Below are 19,819 nucleotides of genomic sequence, written 5' to 3' on the forward strand. Positions count from 1 at the left end.
AGTGCAAAATAACTATCTTCTGAATAAGAGGCGGTTATATGAGTCGATTCTGTCAGATAAATTATATCGCGTAGCATCCAGTATATCTGGCGGTGCTCGTTAAAATTTCGAAATACGGGACGTGCGCGCAATTCGAGAACTTTTTGTTCCAATTCCAGCCGTTAAATAACTAGACGCGTTTATACATAATATTCCGCTTTTCATTTGTCGAATTAAGGGAGACAAGGGTTTTTCCTCGCGCGGGCGTGCAATTACCAGCGTCGTTTTCGACGGGCTTTACTCGAAACTCGTTCGGGCCCTCGTAGATGTTCTGCGAGGGACATTAGCGTGGACCGTAAAAAACCAGCAACACGTCCGTGTACATATGCCCATCTTTTGCGCCGGCAGTTAACGATACGCAATTCCGTGCGTCATAAACCGCGGACATTCAATTTCGTTGCGGAACGCGGAAAACGCATGTTCTTGCTGGACGAACGGACAGATAAACGAACGGGCGAACGTGTCGGGGACAGAGTTCATGAAGTGGGGCGTTGCAGCGTGAAAAAAATAGCGGCCGCGTTTGGGGACGCGGAAATAAGGAGAAAAAATATGGTTATCCGACGGAGCGAGGAAATACTTGCGGTCTTCGCTCCCTCAACCCCGGATTCTAGCGTCGCTCGAAAATTTATTCTGATAGCTCGAAAATGTTTTTGGCTAGTGCCTCCTCTCGCTCGGTGGATCCAACGTAATAATGAGCCGCGAAACGGTTCGTTGCACTTTGCGCTTACAACATGTTCTAGACAACTCACGATTTTAGTTTCCATTCTTTAACTGATTTAGAAAATGGAATACACTAGTTGCGAGAGGATATATAAAGTTTACTCGCGATAAATAATAAATTATTTCGACATTTGGAAGAAGCACTTTAAATTCGTTATAAATTCTGAAATTTAGAAACGATGATCTTGTCAATTCATCAATCCATCGATAGGTTTGTCTTATTAAGGAGATCGCGGTAGACGTAAAGTCGATAAAGCGGAAAAGAGAAGAATAAGTAAACGGAAGCTATTTTCTAAGGTGAGCGACGCGCAAAGCCCGAGAACGTGAGCTGAGAAACGAGAAGAAACTCTATCTCCGTATCTCTCTTACCTTGGTATTTTCTATTTTTTTTTCTTTCTTACTTAAAGAAATGTACCTTCGAAGGGATGATACGCGCGAGTATTATCACGTCGTTGCGGTTATTCCAAACAGCATTACGCGTAAGCAGATCACGACATCCAATCTATAAGTTCTTACAATTTTATTTTAATTTTTTAAAATTCTTTAACTAAGACATTACGTAACATACAAAATGCGAATTTTTTGTGTGAGAATATTTTATATTGAAAAATTAAATAACGTATTAATATATTGTAGGATTTTAATTAAATAACACGGATCGGTGGCTTTCAAGGCAACAGCCTCTCAGTTCGATCTCTCTCGCATGACATATTATATACTATAATTTATTTAAAGTTTCACACAAGTTTCGTAATCTCGCGGTTTAGCAACTCACGACGCACGTATACTAAAAAGCAGATACGGTGTTTATGAAGCACGTTCCGTTTATTGTTTGACTCACGACTCACGTTCTTCATAAAAGTCTAACGCACCGAACACGTCTTATAATATTGTATATTTATACGCGACAAGATTAGCGCTAAGTATCGATCGAAGCACTCGCTCTTACCGTAAGAAATTTTTTATCCCAAAAATTTTAGGTAGGCTATTTCCTCGTATCGAAGGGGTCGCGATGTGTTCTGCATGCATCTATCTTCGTATACTATGAAAAATTGACGCTTCCCACATATATTTCAAAGTGTCAATCGTGTCGCGGAAGATATATCTCCAGACTGAATTTATTTTTTCCAAATGTTACCGAAGATAAACGCTTTTTTTTTCTTTTTTTTTTTTTACCGGTGAATAAACGAGATTATTTGCGCCCGGTGTTTTCGCCGATCTATTAAAAGCGTTTTCTATGATGTGTTTTGTTACTTATTGCTCAAAGAGTACAAATATCGAGTACAAATGCTTGCGACGGGAATACGTTCGCGATTATTTATGAAATGCACGGCATAAATTATTTATGAAATTATAGTATAGGCTTTTGAAAGAGCTTCCGGTATCTCTTATGTATGAAGCATTATGAGGACGGACTTTTCTTTCAAAGTTATCGAGGAAATAAAGAAGTGATGTATACGAATACGATAATGTATGATATCTCGTCGTTTGAATAATAGATCGTGTTGCATACTTAAACGTGCTATATGCAGTAAAACTCGTCGAGTTTATTTTCTCTTAAATTTTGATTCGATTTTTAATGCACGAAAGTTTTAACTCGATTACACTTATTTAATATTTAAAAATTGTTATGCATGGGAACCAAATTACCTTCGGCTATTTTTAAATTTTGTTTCGTAATGCTTGAAATACTGGCGTTTCTTCCTTTCTTTACGATTTAATCGAGATATATTACCTCAGCAAATGTCTCTAGACAGCATGAGCAGAATAGAATTATACATCAATCTATATCTTTCATTTTTAGTTCTTGATGGATGGTATGCGTTTTTCTTTTATAAGAAAATTATGAATAACGTTAGGCCGAACGGGATAAAATCGAGAACATTGCTACCGATCACGTTAGGATATAATATTCACGATGAAATAAACTTACGACGACAGGGCGGTCTCCGTATCATATTGCTTCGCGATAACCGGCGACGGTTATGTACACTGCGGGACGAAGGTTCTTGGCAGGACCAAGCAATCAAGGTTTACGATTGACCGAATCGTAAACCTTTCACCGCGACGGGGGTACGATTCTTGATCGTATAAGCCGAATTCCGAGCCAGTGTTGGGGAAATTCCGTACAAATGCGGTATTAATTCCATCGGCGCGCTCCGCAGAGTGAACTGGTACGCCAGTATCTCGCGATGCCACCTCGAGGCACTGTAGAGATTCATATTTGTATCGCTCCAAGTCCGAAATTTCCGAGAGATATACTTGATCCACCTAAGAAGAGAGACTAGCTGATCTTAGTTCACCTTAGGCGCTTTCCGTGCGCTTAACTGTTTGAAACAGAGCACGTTGGTTAACCAGTGAAACTACTGTGTAACGAATCGCATCTGCATAATAATTCCATCGACAAGTTTGCATTCTTAACAAATCAGAATCGTACTCGCGAAACGTATATTTTTAAAGTTTTTGACAAAAAAATACTTCGAGGTACTTTATTCTAAGAAGCAAGATTAAATCTGAATTGTACTAAAAATAATCTTTTAGTACGATCTTTTTTTTTGTTAGAAGGAAAAAAATACTCGTAACCTATTCATTATATTGCATATGGAACGAATCTTTAAAGCGAGTGTGCCACCGGAGGGTTATTTCTGTTCAGAGTAATAGCGCGAGCGTGCAAGTAAAATAATATATCGCGTGTTTTCTTTTCCTTTCCATCGTTTCGGTCTTCACCCTCTCTCTCTTTCTCTGTACATGGGAGATGCGGCTAGAGAATTTTCTTAACTTCAAGACCTCTTTTTACTCCGCGTCTCGCGCTCACTTTGCGAAGCACTCAGGAATATCGTTCGCGAACTTTTTGCAAATCTAACAAATTCCGTCCGAGAAACGCGAGCAGGTCGCGAGTGAGTAACGCCGTCAGGCGTTTCTTAAAACGGCCGCAAGGTATAACTCGACGGTTTCATATTATACCGGGCCCTTCGTATTAAAGGATAAAATTTATAGTTCGAGTTTCCCCGGTAAACTTAGACGATATCTCGCCGGAAGGCGAAACAAAGAGTGGGCCTCTCGGGGGTTTAGCCGCCACCTTCGGAGACCCTCTCGGCGGTGGCATCCTCGTTCCCGTCACCTTCCGCTCCTTTGCTCACAGCTAGTTTCCCCTCGTTCTTTTTATTTTTCTCTCTGCCCCCGTTCATGTCGTCTCCGTGTCTCTGCGGCGGAATGTCAGCCAAACGATGGCAGGAAAAAGCGGAAAACTGCTGCCGAGGGTGATGGGAACGGCTGCGAGGTGAACGACGAAGAAAGCGAGTGACGAGGAGTTGAGGTAGGGTGCAAAGGGGGTGGGTCGTAACGGCACGAGGTAGACATTGGAAAACGGGAGAAAAAGTAGCTGCCGCCGAGACGTGGCCGCGTGGGAGGTGCGCGAAGAAACCGGTCGTCCATTCAGCTCCGCAATTCGACGGCGGAAAGAAGCTTAAATGGTTTTTCCATGGCCGAATCCGGGACTAAACGTGTCGAAACTTTTTAACGAGCTCGTTAGGGTTCCGGGAATGGCCGAGAAATTAATTATTCTCGAAAAGCCGCTCACTTATGGTCACGAGACGGTTCTTTTTTTGATCTTCTCGTCGTTTTCGCTCGACGATCGCGCATTCACATATGAAATCGTTCGGCGATCATTGATTTTTTTTTTTTTTACTTCCTAAGAGTATCATAATTAGTATTAGTGTTACTTACCGAGATGTGGGGATAGGGCCGAAATAAATGAGAATTCGCTCGCTTTTGCAACGACGGCATCCGATTTGCCGTGGATTTATTTTAGATACCAGTAACTTTCGAAATCTTATAGGATATTAGTTACGAGACTCGCGTTTTATCAATCTCGTTCCGTTCGTATGATCGTTTAAATCGGCCGTACGAGGTTCTGCACATAAGATCGATTCGATTAACTCTCAATCATATTGTGTTACATTTAACAATAAAGTAAATGAAATAAAAGAATTTTTTTTCTTTTTTTTTTTACATGACTTTCGTAAAGCGTAATATTGCCTAGTAAAAATGTAATTAAATTTCAGTTCTTTATTTCGGGTAAAAATGTAACTTGCAAATATGTTTCCGACACGTTTTTTCCCCTTTCTCTATTTTTTTTACTTTTTTTTTTTTTAACGATTCGCGTTGAAATAGAATTTGCCACGCAATGGAGAATTAACGACCATATCGTCATGGCACAAGGGAAATCGATGCGTTCATTCGTAGCTCCGGTGTAATCACCGAGCTCTCCGCTATGATGAAATTTTGGTGCAAAACAGAGTTTATGCGAGAGCAGAGCCGCGCGAGATAAAAATATCTTACGACTCGTTGGAATTCCATACGACGGTGCGGTTTAATTATGGTATAGAATTAAAAAAATTCGTCGTTCGGTTTGCGACATAACGCGCCGACGTAAACTTCGATCGTGCAAAATCGTAGGAAAGGCTTACAATTTATCGAGCAACGTACCCGCTGACTTGGTCAACGTCGCCAGAGAGTTGCTTCGCGAATTAGCCTCATTCGTAGCTCCCCGATGATCACGATTGGTCAAGCCTACCATCTGGAATCGCGGTCGGCGAGAAGTCGGGTTAAAAAAGAAAGAAAAAAAAAGAAAAAAAGTTTATCGCGAGAGAGTTATACCGAGACACGTAAATTTTTAGCTACCCATCGACAACGACTTTGTGTGCGCTTTGCGTCTAGATTAAAAAGGATCGAGGACACTCGGTGACCTGGTTCTCCGATCCAACATGGTCGGCTTGACGTGCTGGAGGAATAATATGTTTTTCGACTTCAGGTACCTTATGTACAAGTTCACACACGCACTGACAATACACTCACGCACGCATCACTTTGTCTTTTCTCGCTCGCTCACAATTTCACATTTCCGATCGTCCATTCGTAATTCGAATAATCGACAGCTTTGTCGTAAGTAATCGATCGTGATGTATACATAGCATAATTATTGACTAGGACAGTTTTTGGTTCCGGCTTCGACGAGGAAATCGCTGAGTACAAATTTTTAACATCGAGTATGCCCGTGGCTAAATTGTTAAACGTTTATACAAACGCGTTGGTCTTCGTATCGCAGTGATAAGGTGCATGTGTTCGCCTCGTTGCCGTGCTGATTTCACATATTTCGTCCTTCGCTTTTAGTCGTTTCTCAGCCACGTTAACAGCTTGACTAACAGCCAATTGGCCCTTTTACCAACGAAACACGCGAGGCACGCTTTCTCGTTTGACTATCGCATCAGTACCGCAATTGATGTCGGATGTATTTTAATGATTTTTGATCGTGTTGCAAAATCGTGTTGCAGAATCGTGCTCTTCGTTTATTTAAAATTTGCCCGAAGTTGAATTCCGCCCGTACGGAACGTTGCATTTTCAAGTGCGGGTAATAAATATAGGCGATAAATTAAATAATTCATATGAGTGAATGAGTTACGATGAGCAAGAACACTAATTTCAGTTACTACATAAAGCTTACACGTTGGTGTTATCGAGCGCACTTAGCGTAATTCTGCATGCATTTCATCATACAGCATACATTTGATTTTGCTTCTAGGGTAAGTAATTAAATTGTACAATGGCACAAGTAATCAATAGCAGTACAATAGCACTATTCGTGGTAGTTTCAAATTAATGGGCCATCGCTTCATTAATACACGGTGCACCATTATTATTACTCATTATCGATTTGATCGGAACATAGTTAATAAATGTGGAGATAATCTTTTTAAAATGTGACGCAAACAGATTAAATTAAAGATAATATTTTTAAACGGCATTCCTGAGACCTCCATGTAGAAGTAATTAGGTACGATCGATCGATCGTGTTGCACTTTTTTCCTTCGAACGATGTTGAGCTGGCGTTGCTGAAATATTTATTAATGAGAAATGTTGCGTTTAAATATCAACGATAATTATAATGTGTAACAAGAGATGTATAATATACAATATGCGCATGATACATATAACGGATAATTATACGGGAAATTTTAAAGCAGATCGAACGACGGAATAGCTAAATCAAAGCGTGGATATTAACTTATATTTCTAGAAATAATTCAGCAACGTGCCCGAACGATCTTGCAACTTTTATTTATCATCGTCGTGCTTTCAGTCGCGGTACTGACCGTCTCGCTATCCTTCGCGAACACTCGCTTCTCATGGGTTTAGGATCCTTGGCGGAAAAATCGAGTTTATCTACCTACTTACGTACAAAGATGAGAATCGTGGGTAACGTCGAGAAGGATCGAAGAAGATAAGACAGAGAGAGAGAGAGAGAAAGACAGAGAACGTGTGCATATCTGTATGTGCAGCGGGCACCGTGTAGACTTTAGGAGACGCGAGGGGTCACGAACTTAGGGGTAGAATTGTAAAGGGTGAGTTTTACTCCCACTGGGACAGTGAACTTTTGCCTTCGGTTTCTCTCTGACTTTCTATTTCTCTCTCTCTCTCTCCCTCTCTTCGTTTCTTTCTCTCTCTCTCTCTCTCTCTCTCTGCGCTTATCTCTCTATTTCCGTTTCGATCATTTGACCGTTTGCGAGTTACGTTTCGCGGCGGTTGCCGAGAGGATTCCGACAGCTTAAGGCGCCATCAGACGCTTTATGTTATAACGGCAGTAATAGCGACCGATTATATCCTCTTGTGGGATCTCCTCCTCCAGCGGCTCCATACCTTCGGCGGCCAGGTTGTCGCGAATCTGCACACACATAGAGAACGCTACGATGTAGTAAATGTGATTTATTGACTGCTAAATCGTGGCTTACGTTGATTTATAACGTTTTAGCCCTTTGATACGCCGTTACCATACGTCGCCAACCTGCGTCGAAGTGTCCGATGTCCTCGTGGAACAATGCTACCAATCATAGTCTATAGCCGTCGATCACTCATTGTAATCCGCGTGCCTATACGTCCACGAATCGTAAGCTAAACGAGCGATCCGCGACTAGCAACACCGGATTCGAAAATACAAAGGTCTTCGAAGCGGTTTAGTCGCCCGTAAGGAGATTAAATTACCCGTATCAGCGCGCGGATCGATACGTTTACGAAGCGTGCTTGTCGCGGCGCTTGAAAGACCGGTTCTCTCATTTTTCTTTCCGTGCATACCGGTGGCCTCGTGAAAAAAGCACGATGAATTTTGACGCCGCGTCGAGTTTCTGAAACCCCCGCGCCCGGCGGGGGAACGCGGCGAAGATGGAAGACCGCGCGCCTCGCGAGCGTTCTCAGGAAAAATCGCGCCCGGCGATTGCCGTTGTAGGTGGTAAAATAAAAAGATTGAACCGAACGCGCCTCCCGGAACGAGCATCTATGAAAGGCAAAGACCAGCGCGCGCGCAGGGAAAAAAGATTGACGCGGTGTACGTATATATTTCACACGGTGGCATGCACGGCGCCCATCAATTTTCGGTGAAGCCCATTAACCTCCCGCGAGCTTTGCTCGAAAACGAAGCTTTCGACGGCTGACGAACGCGTCAGCGATGCTCGCGACACGCCGCCGCTCTCTCGTGATGACGAAAAATCGCCAGTACACACGTGGTGAATCGAAGGTCGCTATCTCGAGGAGAGATTAACGCATTTGTATTCCGTTACATCGACAACAATTTACGGCTGTCACAAACAAAATAAGATCGATGAAAGAATCAAAAAGGAAATCTCACGCGTTGAACGATATTTCGTTATTTACTAATGATATTTTTCACATGCATTACTTCTCAAATTAACACTGAATTACGTTACACTCCGATTAATAATACTTTTGTATTTATTAATTAAATAGATCAAGGATGCGTTGCATTTACGATGTCTAATAAAAAAAAAGAAAAAAAAAAATAGAGCAAAATGGATGTTTCATATAGGGAAAAGATATAAAAAGTGTCATTAGGTTTGAGATGCTTCTGGTGCTTCGGAGTAAAATTTTTTTTATGGCACGGAGAGGAAGAGAGGTCTTCCTGATTTGTACGGGAATAATTTATCGATACAGCGCCGGGATGTAAAAAGCTTTTATTGACTTGGAAATGCCGGCCACGTTTTTTCCGCGCTTTGTAAAATTTATTTCACTTTCATAAAGTAAGAAAACGACGTTCTCCATTCGGGCTCGATCCCGGCGGAATATATATTAGGACGGCGTGGCGTAAATTTCACTCTCGCCTGAAATCCGCGCCGCAGTTTTTCAATTAAACGAACGTCACGGGAAGACGGCATCCTATCACAAATATTTACGCCGTGTAAACGCAACTGCAATTTTTCGGTCATTAGCCGCGCAGCGAAAAACCAATATTGTGCGATGAGGGTAAAGCGATACATATAATTATTGTCAAAAAGAGTAAGAGAATTTTCTTGTACAATAACTTTTTTTTAAGTAAAAAAGATGCCGTAAAATTTTCTTCTTTTATCTTAATTTAAAAACAAGTGATTTAAAGTTTCCTTTTTGATTTTTTTTTTTTGAACGTAGAAGAGCAAAAAAAGTGATGGGCGCTCTTTAATGTCTAGCTTAAGAAAAATGGATGTTACGTGTTTTGTCAGATGCACATTTTTGCTCAACACTTTACGACGTAAATCCTGCATATGTAAAGCTTCATTTTGCCACCCCGCTGAATTTCCAATTAAACGAGTACAGAGACCGATGACGGCGCGCATCTCCAGCTGCGAGACAACGTAGAAAAGGAAATGAGAGAACGATGTAGGAGAACGTCGACAGTCTAATCAAATTCACCTTTATTGTCGCTTTTATGCCTTGGGCGTGTAACGTTACGACACTTGCGGAATAAACGCGGGCAATACCGGCCGTTTTGCAGACGTAATAGTCTTCTCTGCGCCACATATTCCGCTTTGAAACCGATCTTTTTTTCTTCGAAATATGACGCGCTCGAAGGAAACTGACTGAGAGATTAAAAGTTAATGGGTGTTGAAGGCTTTTTCTCACAAATGCGCAGACTATCACGTTACTGTTCATATTTCGTTTAACTGAAGGGAGAACTGCGCGAAGCTGAATACTGTAGTTTTTTTTTCTTTTTTTTTTCTGAAAATAATTAGTATTTAATATCGCGAAAAATAGTATTTGACGTTTAACTTTAATGTTTAAATTTTTCATACTTGAGTTTAACACTCGTGAAGAATTCAATTTGCGATACACATGTGATACCATGATTTATACCCCCTTCACAATATTTTTACGTGTAGGAGTACACGTTGAACGAGATTAAGATATTAATTAATGGATGTGAAGAGCTCTACAAACTTGTCGACGTCCTGTCGGAGTTCACATATTTTTATTAGAATTAAATTGAATAGAAAGCTTTCAATCTCTCTCCTAAAAATTAAATGTCAGGAATAAAAGTTATTTTTAAATCGTCGCGATTGAATATGTTTTCTCGAGCTTTGTATGACATTTTAATGTATGCCTAAATTATAATATCTTGTTTAAAAAATAATATCTTGCGACACAAACAATTAGGTATAATACATTATCGCGCAAGCTCGATTGAAGTCTCGTGTTTCTTGAAAATATATGTGTACTTCGGCGAATGATATAGTGCATCATACTTACCAAGACATTTTACACGGGCCGATATTTACGAGACGTAAAATTGTTTCGACAAGATAAAATGTGGATGAAATAAGAACGGAGTTTTCAGCAAAGTTCCGCAGTGGTAAACATCGATACGCCGCGAGCTAATAATGGCACGGTTTTCGCGATGCTAAGTGCATTATTGCGTGTAGCACGTTGATGACTGCTCATCAGTGGTTTTCCTAATGCAAAGAATTTAATAAAGTAAAGAAACATCTTAAAAAAAAAAAAAATACCGAAATTCAATTCCGCTTTCCGCGAATCCATCTGACATAAATAATCCTCGCAATTTCTGAGAGGTTATATATCGTTGCTTCTTTCTGAAATTGAGTTAATTATTTAAAAAATATGCATTAGCTTCTCACTAATATAAATAATTAAAACATTATGTTATTTTAATTGATGTTTCCATTATATCTTATTTTCTCGATTTCTGTTTCTGCTTTTATAAATAACAACAACGATAACAGAGGCAAAACTACCGCTATATACAAATGTACATATATTTTTAAAGAGAAAGGAAAACAGCATACGTACGATATAAATTTTTCTTTCGTAATATTTTTGAAATAAATCTCTCTCAAAGGGAAAAGTACGCAGATCACATGTTATTACAATTTATCTTAAAGAACAAAGGGAGAAGTGAATGAAAAGCCCGACATTAGCGTGTTTCGAAGTGGCGCGGTGATTTACATAATGTAAGTGTGCACGACACTGATTGCATTACGCCTCAGGAATTTGCACGACTGTTTCCGGGCGACTCCTTACGGCGAGCGTTTGTCGGCGGAGTCGCGGTCTTACGAAACAGTATCAAAGTTCCTTCAGATTCCGTCCCTCTCGTGCGAGGAACAATAGCGGAATTGAATTTCAAGGTAACGTAATCGCCACCGTTTTGTTCGCCGCGCCGTGCCGTAGGCACGACCATTATTTCAGCAATTACGACGTTTCTCGCCTGCCGTGTAACCCGGTCCACCGCCAACGGCGGAAGGAGGGGAAAACGGCGGGGTGAGGTGGGTTGAAATTGCTCAAAGGATTTGCCCTTCGCCCAATCTCGTCGACCCCGTTGCGATGAGAAAAGCGAGGAGCGCAAATGTGCGTGCACGTCCCCGGTAAGAAGATACCGTGCCTCGGCGAATTTGCGCATCGGGAATTAACGGCAAGCTGCAGTTTTCCCACCGCGGTGGAAGCTGAATTTACAAGCGCGAAAATACCACGCGACTCGCGCCACTAATTACTCCCCGGCGAAGGAAGCTATATTTTCGTATTCCAATAATCAAATAATATTCTCCGTGGTCGGATCCGGAAAATTGCATTCGCCTGAGTTAGATTAGAATAATTTAAAACGCGGGGAGGTCGCGTTTACGTGCAATACGACGTCCATTAGGGTTCCATTGTGCCGCGTAGGTTAACGTCCCCGCAGCTTTTCTCAAAGCCGCCCGAGCCTTTTTTTTCGCGGGCTGACGCACTTTTTCGCGACACGACGATAAATCATCGAAGAAATTCAGAGGATAATTTTACTGCCCCCGACTATTCGTTAGTCGGCGATCCGACTGTCTCTTTGTTCTTACGGAAACCGACGCCCGAGAATTGCAGCGCGAATACAAAATTTACGCTTTTACGCGTAATTCACCGCGGCGCGTTTATTACAATTGAAATAAATGTGTATATACGCAAGTATATGTATAACACACATTCTTCTCTAAATATAATAAACGACTCCTGGTACGGACGAATAACGCGGTTCCATTGACCAGACCGCGCCGCAATTAAATTATCACAGTAATTTCAACAACGGCCATCCTGAGCGTCCTCAAACATCCGGAACATCCGGCACACATAATTTCTCACATCATTCCTGTTGGGGCGTGTACCACCGGGTAATATCAGGACTGAAACATTTTCAGGCGCGCCGGAATTCTAGTAGGACGATCTGCATTCGACTGCACTTCGCGAAACTGGGCGTTCAACATTGAAATATACGAGACATTAATCGATTGGCCGAAGTGTAGGAACCGAATTAAATTACGGGAAGTCTAATTCAACTTCAGTTGAGCGTTGGAGAATAACGAGTTGAATTTTTAATGATATCCTTTTCACTAACAAACATCGATGCGATATTATAATCACGCGGGCGAATGAACGAGCGAGGAAGATTTGATAGTTTTTAATCTGCCGGCCCCGCTTGATATTAATCCTCGGCAAAGTTCCACGTTTCTATATTCTCATTATTTCGATAGAAAATTAGACGGCGAAAAGTTGTTGCTAATTACTTTTTCCTTTTCTATTGAGCGGAGAACAATCGCGACTCTCGCGAGCTCGTACGTAACGTGTGCTTCGAGCGTTGAGTTTTAATTAACGTTGACGAGTAAAAGAGGGTTCCAGGTGCAACGACTCTCCCGCGAACGTCCGAGCTTATCTCTCGCCGAGTGTACTTATATTACGAAATGTCAGTGTTGAGTGATGCTGAACGATACTTCAGGGTCGTTTAATACACACGTCATATATAGCTGTGGGTGTACGCCATGAGCGCGAGTAAGATAGAGAGAAAGAAAGAGAGAAGGGATCTCCGCTGGATAGGTTAGTGGATGGTGCCAGCTGGTTCTACGACTGGCAGCACTCCAAGGGAGCAAAAATCACGGTCCGCCCGAGCGAGCTTCTCTCTCTCGTCCGACGATGCAGCGCACAGGCCGGATGCATGATTTGTGTGCTTTATTAAATCCGATATTGGTCGACTCGGCTAACCCGAACCAGGCCATCGGTTATTTCGTGGCAGAAACGAGCTCTCCGTTCTCTCCTTCTCTCTCTTTTCTCCCTTTTTTTTTTTTTTTTTTTTTCTCTCCCTTCTCTACTTCTTTTATCGATGCGACTTTTCCACTTTCGACACGCGTCTGCTCTTTTCATCAACCGATGCGAGAAGTTGAACGTGAAAAGAGATGATCCCCTCGTCTTTTTTCCTCTTCGACTAAAGAATAATTTACCTGTTCCACCGCCTTGAACACCCGTATAAGATTCAGACCAGCCAACTTCTGGATGTCTTTCTCCGACCATCCACGCGCTAGCAATTCCGCGAAGAGCTCCGGGTACTTGCTGACGTCCTCCAGACCCGTTGGTGTCCTGAGGCAAAGAATTTATGATGAGATTTTATTGAGACTCGCAGATGAGATCGCGAGGTGATTGATTAGAATAGAGATGTCATCGTGAACGCGCTGCACCTTTTTTTCTTTTTTTTTTCAAGAAAATTGAAAATTGATTAGAAAGTGAAAATTTGAAAAGCTCAGAATATGAAAGATTAAAGATATTTGGACATGTAATTATTAGATAATACTTTTATAATTATAATTTTATCGATTTATGCTAAGTTTAAATATCTACTATTTTTTAACATTGAACATATATGAGACTTTTTTTTTTAGACAAATTATAAAACAATTATTTTTTGTCTGAAAGAGATTGAAAAAATTTTGTCGCGACGATGAAATGACAGCTGAAAACTTGTCAGCAAAGCGATTCGGAGCCGATAGAGCTAGGGACAAAAATGATTTTGTCTCCCTCCATCTCTGAAAATATTGTTTTAAAACACCGCGCTCGCGCGCCGCGATAAATTTTCGTCGCCATAAAAGTCGATATGGAAATAATGTCCGTCCCGTGGAGCGCCAGCTTGTGAACGTACGGTGCTCACCAATGCCACAATTTACATGAATATTTCCGCTCGATAAGATAGAGCTTTAATGAAGCAGAAAGCATCGGGAGTTTAAATTAGAAAACTGCTTGAAACTTTTATGGGCCCGCCTGCAGAACTTCACGTGTCCCCGTATTACCGCAGTAATTTTACGGTTGCGATTCTTTTATCTATTGCACCGCAGCTCGCAGGATTATATTTTCGTCCGCTTGAATAATTCAGTGTGTATAGATACGACCTTGACGAGATCGCATTCTAAAAAGCTTTCGTCCATTATGCATGCGTGCGAGCAGCGCAAATTGAAAAAAGTTAATTAATACGTGCGTGCGCGAGATTAATGATGTAGCTTTTTGAAGACGGCGCTTCTTTATCGAGATAACAGAGAGGATATCCGCTGAGCTCTTTCATAAAAAACTACGGTGGAAACGCTAACGTGCTAAACCAAACCGGTCATGTTTATTATTGATTAAATATTATTTATTCAAATTCTTGCCCATATTATCTCGGGCACGTTTCTCTCGCGAACAAATGTTTAGTTTGAATTATTTTGCGAAACGCTGCCCCGGTCTCTCCGCGTTTCTCGATATGAGAATTATCTCCGCTTTCAACCGTTGCGTTACGCTCTCACTCTTCCCCGCGAGACCGCTTTGTCTAAAACAATTATTTGCAGACTATCGCGACTATAAAAATTAGACGTGCGTACCCGCGTGTCAGGCAGAAAGCTAGGAGCAAATTCGCACGGAGGAAGGTCAAAGTACAATAATGAGCTAGTCAGGAAGCAGTCACGGATAAATTACACGGGTTACTTCGGGCGGTTTATCCTTCATTACTTTAATTACCAGTACGCCGGGTGACTGCGGCCAACTTACTTTACTGCTGTGAGAGGTACGCTGGTAAAGCGACTCCGCTTTCCTACCTTATGCGATCCTCGCTTGTAAGCCGAGGGTGAAAATGTGCTACGAAACCAAAATTCAGTCAGCTCGAGAGTAATAAACTCTGTAGAAATTTTTTTTCTTTTTTTTTAATCACAGAAAGGAAAGTCATTAAAAGTTTTTATTTTAACAACGAATAATAATCATCTCGAAGTTAGAAGCTTACGTTTTTCTGCTATTGCGCCGAGAATCGTCAGGATTACTTTACAAATTGTCGGAATTGCAGTAGGGATCACAAATTTAAATTTCATTTTTTAACAAAGACGAGATCGCATCTCCGTTTAGCGATTCAAGAGATTATCGCTCGTCTTGTGTATTTACTGAAGTAGTCACGTTCGGGAAGCGCCGACTGTCGTCTTTCGTGTTCGCCAACAGTTTCATTAATTTATCTCTGGGATCGTTATGCGAACGAGCGCAGTCGATATCTCTCTCGTGAAGATACATTGAATCACGTTACTGAGGGCGGGCGGACGACGGGCCTGTAAAAGGGATTCGACTGAATTTCGACGTTCTCATTACGAGCGTCATAACGAGAGCTCGTAGAAGACCCAACAACAGCGCGAGGCTCGGAAAAGCAGGGGGATGAGCTGTCGAAAGCTGCTCGGCTGACAATGTCGGGCCAACAAGAGCGGTTAGAGACTTATTCATGGCGCGTCGTGTCCCGGCTGAAACTGGCAGTTATGCAACTGTATATTGTACGCATCGGCCGACCGCATCCAGAGAGCCGTTATTCCAATTTCGGAAATTTCCAAATCGAGTATGTCCATCACCACGTCCCGACTGTAAACGCGAGATGATCGCGCGATATCCGAGAACAATACGCTTGCGATCGCCGATAATTATACACGATTTTGTCCAGGGACAGATCTTCGTCCAGGGAAAGTTTTTTCGGGTTTATCGAAACGCAGCTGCTGTAGTATTTATCTGAATTAGCGATCATCCGATTTTTTGAAGCATAAGTTCCCTCGAGTCGAGAAGCCAACTTTTGAAAAATCCACGAGTGTATTTAGTTCACAGTACATTTTCGAAATTTATGAACTTAGTTTAAACAGTACTTTTTGCGCAGTTAATAAAGTTCGTTTGCAGATTCCCTAGAGCTCCGCGGAGTATAGATAAAAAAAACGTTTTATGTAAAAGTTGTTATAGAAGTGCAAAACTTTGTTCGGCATTTGATTTCTTTCGTTCATGATCAGAAAAACAAATAGAAACCGGATCCCCGAGGCGCGCTGTGTTTAATGTAATTAGATCGCGTGATATTTTTATAACGCCGCGCCCCAACGGGACTTTTTATACGTTATATCGGTTTCATAAACCTTCTATTAAATTAATAAAAGAAAAATAATTATTAAAAAAAAAATTACAGCTATTAATTAATCACATATACACGGTGCGCAGAGACGTCGGTGTACGTAACAATTGTTATGTAACGGCAGTTACAAATAAATAGTGCTCCGGGCGACTGTGCACTGATGAAAATATTGACCTGTCGCGGGCTGCTCGTCGTGGATGTAGCTCGTCGAAACGTGACGGTCCGAGGACCCAGAGTGCCGTTGTAGAGAGCTGTTGGCTGACCACGCTCACGAACGTTGTTCCAATTCGCGAAATTTCCAATCCTGCCCTGTCTCTTTGTCGTTCGGAACCATGGGAGCACGCAACCGCTTTTCTCTCGCGCGCGAAGATACCTGGCGGCGAATTTATGCGGACTAAAATTCTAGTAAATACATGGCGGGCGGCACGTAAACGTCCGATATCGAACAACGCGGCTAGTGGACATCGATTCGCATTTCTCGGTCGCGGGGTTTACTTTTTGCCCGTCTTGCTCGTACCTCGTCTATTTGCCCGTCCGTGCGACCGAATCGAATTCAAAAATGCCGTTTCCGCGGGAAAATACGTTTCGCTCAACCCTAGTGACAGTGATTTATGGACGGGGATGAAAAGCACGAAGCCTGGTGGATCGTTCCGCGAAAAGAACGACACGCGGATCTCGGCTCTCTGGGGAAAACCGAGGCAGGAAGTGTCCATCGACGATCGCTTCGTCCTTTTTCGCGATCGTGACTCGGATGCTAAGCGACGATAAGACTTTGAGCGTAACATTTACCTCTCGCTATCAAGTTTCTATAAGATGCCGCACAATTTTATCTGCAATTCTCCCGCGCACTTTCATGTTAATTATTCTTTAACCGCGAGTGCTTCTATGCATTATTAATTTTAATGCCGATTAAATATCGAATTAAAATTCAACCGATAAGAATGAAACGGATGAACAATTATTTTCTGCACAAATTTCTTTTTAGATAAAACTTTAGATTTGACATATTATTTTTATTTTTAACGATTTGTTTAAAACGGTGACTAAACTCGCTCGTTCATAAGTGGCTTCTCTTTATACATCGTCGATGAAGGCGCTGATATAAATTTTAATTCACCGTAAAAGGCTTATTGGCCACCAGGACTATCAGCAGCCACGTCCTGCCAGTTTTAACCTGCCCGCCCATGCGCTTCCTGCGCATCTCGTCGTCTATTTCCGCGCCAGACCCACTCTCCCTCTTTCCACCTTCAGAAATAATTAAACATATCCTCCAACGCTTTTTCCGACCCATCTCGCACGGAATATTCCCGTCACTTTTCGCTTCCACGTGAGAGCGGCCGGTTTGTACAGCCGATGAGACGAATACTTTCTGCGATTAACCGGCTAAAATTTTAACAGCTCACTCAGGCGAGAACGATAGTACCCACTCTCCCACTACGCCGGTATTTTTTCTAGATATTAAATGGAAGATATATTACTGCACTTTGGCTGGAACGTTTAGAACTTTTGCAATATACGATTTCTTGCTGAATATTTCACGCGCATTATTAATAATATAGCCGAAGGAAGTTCCTTGTTTCGTTCAGTTAAATAAAATTTGTGGCCGTGGTATGAAGTTTATGGGCACGCAAAAATCGATATCGCTTTTAGAATTTACGCATTGAAATTGCTAAAAATTATAGCCGATTCTATTATCGGGCGACGCGGCGTGAGCTTGTTTACGGTATTATACGTTATGTCGTTATTTATTTCAATGGAGTTATTTGTAGCCGTGTCGAAGCGTGGACATGGTAAAACTCACGGGGCTAGCTGAAACGGCTGACGAAGTGGAAATGCAACGAGCGTAGCAATAAACGCATTGATCGCCGAAGAATAAATAGGCGCCGTGCTTTCGGCTTTCATGTATTTCGGACCAATTTCCTACGTGGAGGCAATGAGCCACTAGCCGGTGCTACGCGCGAATCGAGGCTTTCCCTGCGGAACGGTTCCCCCGATTAGCTCGTTGAAATTTTAACCACGCGCTGTCAACCAGTGAGTTAATTTAACGTGCAATTAAGAACGCGGCGTTTCTGTCGTGGATTCAGCACTGACTGCTTCTAATGCAGTTGCCGGCGCGGTTTCTGCATGAATTTCGAGGGCCGCGTAATTTCCTTTTCGCGGGCCAAATTGCTGATTAATTTGGCAAATAGCTGATGTGCAAATTTGCCATGGACGAACGTGGCTCCTATATTCGAATTGTTTATTGCTACTTATCAGTTGCTACGACCACTCGTTTATTATATAGTTAATTGACTCTACTTTTCGGTAAAATTAAATTTGTTTTTATATGTGCGTCAAAGATTTCAAAAAATTTCCACTTGGGGAAATTAAAATAATATATTTAAATTTTTTAATGCCATTGCAATCGCGTAAAACAATTGTTTTAACATTAATAGTTATACAAGTGTTACGTTCTGACGGTAAACTAACTTACCAGAATAATGTTCATAGGTTGTTGCGATTAGTACGTTGAAATTTCAACCACGAATGTCAGCTGAAACGCTTCACCGTACGATTCGACGTACGTGATTCTTCTGACACGGAAATAACATAGTTTTATCTCCCAAATTAAATATACTTGCGAAAGAACGGTTTTTATCAGCAATGAAAGCACGTTATCGAATTTATTTGTGGCGGATTCGCCGCGAATAAAAGTACTCGTCTTGCTAAAAATTTTGATCAATTACTTTTCGCATGATAGTACGAAAGGACATATTATTAGATATCGACATCAATATTATCGAGCTGCAATATATACTCATTGTGAAAGAGTTTAAGAAAAGAAATTAATGAATAAATAGTATGTCCTATCTGTAAATAATTGGTGAGACGCGTGCAGTATGAATTGTATAGAGGTGAGAAAAAGAGAGAGAGAAACGGACTGGTAGCCGTGGGGGGGAGAGGTAAGGGTGAGCGGCGGGACTGGTAGCCGTGGGGGGAAAGGTAGGGTGAGCGGCGGGACTGGTAGCCGTGGGGGGAAAGGTAGGGTGAGCGGCGTACGTGCCGCGCGCGCGCCGGCACGTACGCCGCTTCTCCCTCTCTCTCTGTCCTTCACCAGCGGTCGAAAGAGACACACGTGCCGCGCTACGTGCATACGCAGCAGCCGATCTGTGTATAAGTAAGTTATATTCTTACATATACGATCATGATTCTCTGAGGCGAAGTGTTATACAGACTCGTGTAATATTCATTATCCGGACTTTTGTTGCAGGTGACTTGTGCGCGGAAGGAAGACTCGACACGTCCCATCCATCTGAGAGGAGGAGCAGGCCCGGGGGGCATCTTGCGCCGGCGGAGCAACTTTAGGTAAGCATCAATTTATTAAATAAAATCTTTATTGAAAAAGAGCTTACCTTTTTTTTTATTAATTTTATTAATAAATATCGCATGTCTACATTAATGTTTTCCACTTTATGTTACAGTCACCGGCAGATATCTACACCTCCGCTGATGCTCATGCAGATTGGTGAGTAGAATGATTTTTCTTTTTACTTTGTAATTAGGGCTTTTGAA

General features: G+C 41.8%; 1 protein-coding gene and 1 long non-coding RNA gene across 2 annotated transcripts in view; one reads left to right on the top strand and one right to left on the bottom strand.

Annotated features, from left to right (window-relative positions):
* Positions 1-4,528: 4,528 nt before the first annotated feature.
* LOC139107792 (dipeptidase 1) overlaps positions 4,529-19,819 on the bottom strand; it is a 73,150-nt gene continuing 57,859 nt past the window's right edge. The window contains exons 10-11 of the mRNA XM_070665638.1: positions 13,326-13,461; positions 4,529-7,480 (exon numbers count right to left, since the gene is read on the bottom strand). Coding sequence (XP_070521739.1) covers positions 7,364-7,480; positions 13,326-13,461 — 253 coding nt within the window. The 3' untranslated portion in view covers positions 4,529-7,363. The remainder of the gene's footprint in view (positions 7,481-13,325; positions 13,462-19,819) is intronic.
* Positions 19,293-19,819, top strand: part of LOC139107807 (uncharacterized) — a 199,270-nt gene continuing 198,743 nt past the window's right edge. The window contains exon 1 of the long non-coding RNA XR_011546568.1: positions 19,293-19,772. This is a non-coding gene — a long non-coding RNA (uncharacterized lncRNA). The remainder of the gene's footprint in view (positions 19,773-19,819) is intronic.

The sequence above is a fragment of the Cardiocondyla obscurior genome, linkage group LG13, assembly GCF_019399895.1.
Source record: "Cardiocondyla obscurior isolate alpha-2009 linkage group LG13, Cobs3.1, whole genome shotgun sequence".
NCBI lineage: Eukaryota > Metazoa > Arthropoda > Insecta > Hymenoptera > Formicidae > Cardiocondyla > Cardiocondyla obscurior.